Source organism: Hibiscus syriacus, unplaced genomic scaffold (assembly GCF_006381635.1).
Source record: "Hibiscus syriacus cultivar Baekdansim isolate YM2019G1 unplaced genomic scaffold, ASM638163v2 tig00112383_pilon, whole genome shotgun sequence".
Lineage (NCBI taxonomy): Eukaryota > Viridiplantae > Streptophyta > Magnoliopsida > Malvales > Malvaceae > Hibiscus > Hibiscus syriacus.
Genome location: NW_024063319.1, coordinates 2,026,791 through 2,029,941, shown reverse-complemented (window position 1 = coordinate 2,029,941; position 3,151 = coordinate 2,026,791). Strand labels below are relative to the sequence as shown.

The window sequence follows — 3,151 nt, the reverse complement described above, 5'->3', positions numbered from 1 at the left end:
TTGGTTGTTACTTTAAAAGTTTTAACCGTGACTTTTATTGGTAGTTCTTTCAACTCGAAGTTAGGTTCAGAAATTTGAATTTGTAAGGTCAAGTTCGAATCCTACCATCATCATTCTTGGTGAACAATATGCAAATTCCTATATAAATCCTAATTGAATTTTAGGTATGTCCAAACTTTATTGTACCAAAACAAATTACTTCCCCAAAAAGGGTGCAGCTTGATTTTTATCTCTCAAAAAAGTAATTTAGCAAGCAGCCCCATCCAATATAATTAAATAATCTAGTGGTTTTAGTTCGAGTTTAGTTTAATTGATTTATTCTTAAATGATCCAGATTCAAGTGTAACGGTATACTTATAATGACGGATATAAAAATTAAATAAAATAAGGTCTAATTTTTTTTAGTGAAGAAGATATGATAGCATTATAAAAATCCCCTAAATCTAATCTGAAGAAAAGAGGCAATTAATAATACAAACAAAGAAAGTGCAAGTAGCAACAAAACAAAACGAAAGGGAACAACAGAACAAACACATAACACTATGTTAGAGCAGTGCGATCAGCTTGCAAGAGTGAATGGACTTCTGTTGGAGGATTACACATATAGAGGACTTCAAATCTCACATCAGATGCCAACTTAACCACAACGTCAACAACGCGATTCCCAGACCTAAGAACATGTTGGAAATGTAAGGACCAATTACGTTGCCTCAGCACACAAATGTACGAAAGAAGAGACTTAATACCAAAACTGTTCCAATCACTATCCATGATACTCAACGCAGTCCGACAATCGGTTTTCACAATAACCTTCTTAAAACCTTCCTACCAAGCACACACGAGACCCAGGTACAACCCCCACAGTTCCGCATCAAGTACAGAACACAATTTAGTGTAACCAACCAACCAGCCAATCACCACTATGATCCTGAAGAACACCGCGCACGCTGCACGATTATCCGACGAACGACGGGTCTCATCAGAATTAAGCTTCACCCTACCCTCCTCCGGTGGTAACTAACAAGTCTTTTGCATCCCAACTGAAGGAATATGGGACACCCTATTCGTAATATCCAAAGCTGAGCGAGTCAAGGAGAGGAGCCGATAGCTTTGACCGATCACCGAATCAGAATCTTCAATGGGAGAATCAAACACGATAGCATTACGTTGGAGCCACAAATTCCAAATAATAGCTCCAAAATAAGCTCCCAATAAGTACTGTTCACAACAAAGAAACTTGGGCTCGACAAATTTACCTCAATCCAAGCCTTAATATCCAACGAGAAAAACACTTGGAGTTTAGAACGTTTTATGAGACCATGCCATGTTGAAATAGTCACAGACTCACAGGGCACATACGGAGAACATGGTGAATGTCTTCCTTAATCGAATGAAAAATGGAGCAAGCAGCTACTATCATCAGTAAAATGACGACAAACACGTTCATCATTATTCATGATGTTACCACAACAAACTAATCACATAAAGATCTTAGTTCGAGGAAGACCCTATTACCGGTGAATAACTTTCCAAATTGTCTCTTGCTCCCCCAAAGGAGCCGCAGCATGAACGGAATAGGCAGGTTTAAAATTTTAAAAAATTACTTTCTTTGGAAATCAGATATACAATTATTTATTTATTTATTATTCTTAATATATTAAATTAAATTTAACAATTTTTTTTAAAGTAATGGGCCTGTATACTAATAGTGTTAAGTTTGAAGTTTTGCAGAAGTAGACGACATTGAAGCGTGGCCATTGCCAATGGCAACTCAAAAAAGCCACTTCCCACTAAAACAAGAGTACAATCCCTATAATCCAAGGAAACACCAATTCTTTGCCCACCACTGAGAAAGATTAAAAAAAGAAGCTTGTTTCTTCCCTTCTTACCACACTTCACTTCCACTAAAACTAAAGCACAAAATTCACATCAAAGGTCGGTCTCACTCAAAAACCTCCAAAAATCACTCTTCACCATATTATATTTATGAGGCACTCCAGTTGATTCAATCTCACCACTTTCATCACAATAGAAGAAGCATATCATGTCTATAACAGGAGTCTCGGAACCCAATAGAATGTCGAAGAAGTCGTTCCATCTAAGGAACGACTCCGGTGAGCTTGATGTCTTCGAAGCTGCTCGGTATTTCTCGGGGTACAACGACGTAGCCAGCTATAATTGTGCAACATTCTCTCAGAAAATGATGGGCAGGGTCAGTTTGGATGTACAAATGACCACGAGGAACCCTCTTCCTCAACAAGCTCATGTGGTGGATAAGCAAATTAAGGATAAGAAATATAAGCAACCGAGCTCTCCGGGTGGAAGGCTTGCTAGCTTCTTGAACTCTCTTTTCAATCAAACGGGTTCGAAGAAGAAGAAATCGAAATCGACCACACAGTCCATGAAAGATGAAGAAGAGTGCCCTGGTGGGAGAAGGAAGAGGAGGAGCAGTATTAGCCATTTTCGGAGCTCGAGAACAACCGATACGAAGTCGTTTTATTCGTCCTCGAGCTCCGGTTTCAGGACACCTCCTTCCTATGCACATACTCCTACGAAGATCAACATTGGACGGACAAAACCAACGGTTTTACAAAACGCTGTCATTGGTGACAAAAGAAATACAAATACAACAGACTACTCTTGGTTGGATGAGAAATTGAAGTATAATAATGGCTACTCGGCGAAACACATGAATCTCGGTACTCGTCATCGGAATCGGTGTCCATTGGATGAGAAAGGAATCGGGAGATTCAACGAGACCGAGACCAACGATGGTGTAGATAGTGATTCGAGCTCTGATCTCTTCGAGTTGCCTGTGTATGAAACTACTCATATGGAAATCATCAAGAGGGGTGCAACAATTTCCAATGGTGCCCTATGAGAGGACTGGATCTTCAACATGTTGATGGGTACAACAAAAGAAGAAAGAAATTTGATGTCCTATATCTTGCTTTTTCTTTTTCTTTTTCTTTTCTTTTCTTTTTTATGTATGTACAGTTTGAAATGTTTGCTTGTCTTCCATTTTCATGGATTAATGCAAAAACATTAAAAGTCCCCCATTGTAATAGTTTGCTTAGATTGTGCCATGATTAGTGACATTCTGCTAAATTAATGGAGAAACATCAGCCAAAGCCTCTTTTGACTTTTGGAC

The 3,151-nt window shown here is 38.7% G+C and overlaps 1 protein-coding gene across 1 annotated transcript; it reads left to right on the top strand.

Moving 5' to 3' along the window:
- Positions 1-2,030: 2,030 nt before the first annotated feature.
- LOC120178841 (protein BIG GRAIN 1-like E) lies at positions 2,031-2,884 on the top strand. The gene has a single exon (XM_039184616.1). It carries the CDS (start codon positions 2,045-2,047, stop codon positions 2,879-2,881), a length of 837 nt encoding a protein of 278 aa, XP_039040547.1. The 5' UTR covers positions 2,031-2,044; the 3' UTR covers positions 2,882-2,884.
- The last annotated feature ends 267 nt before the right edge of the window (positions 2,885-3,151 follow it).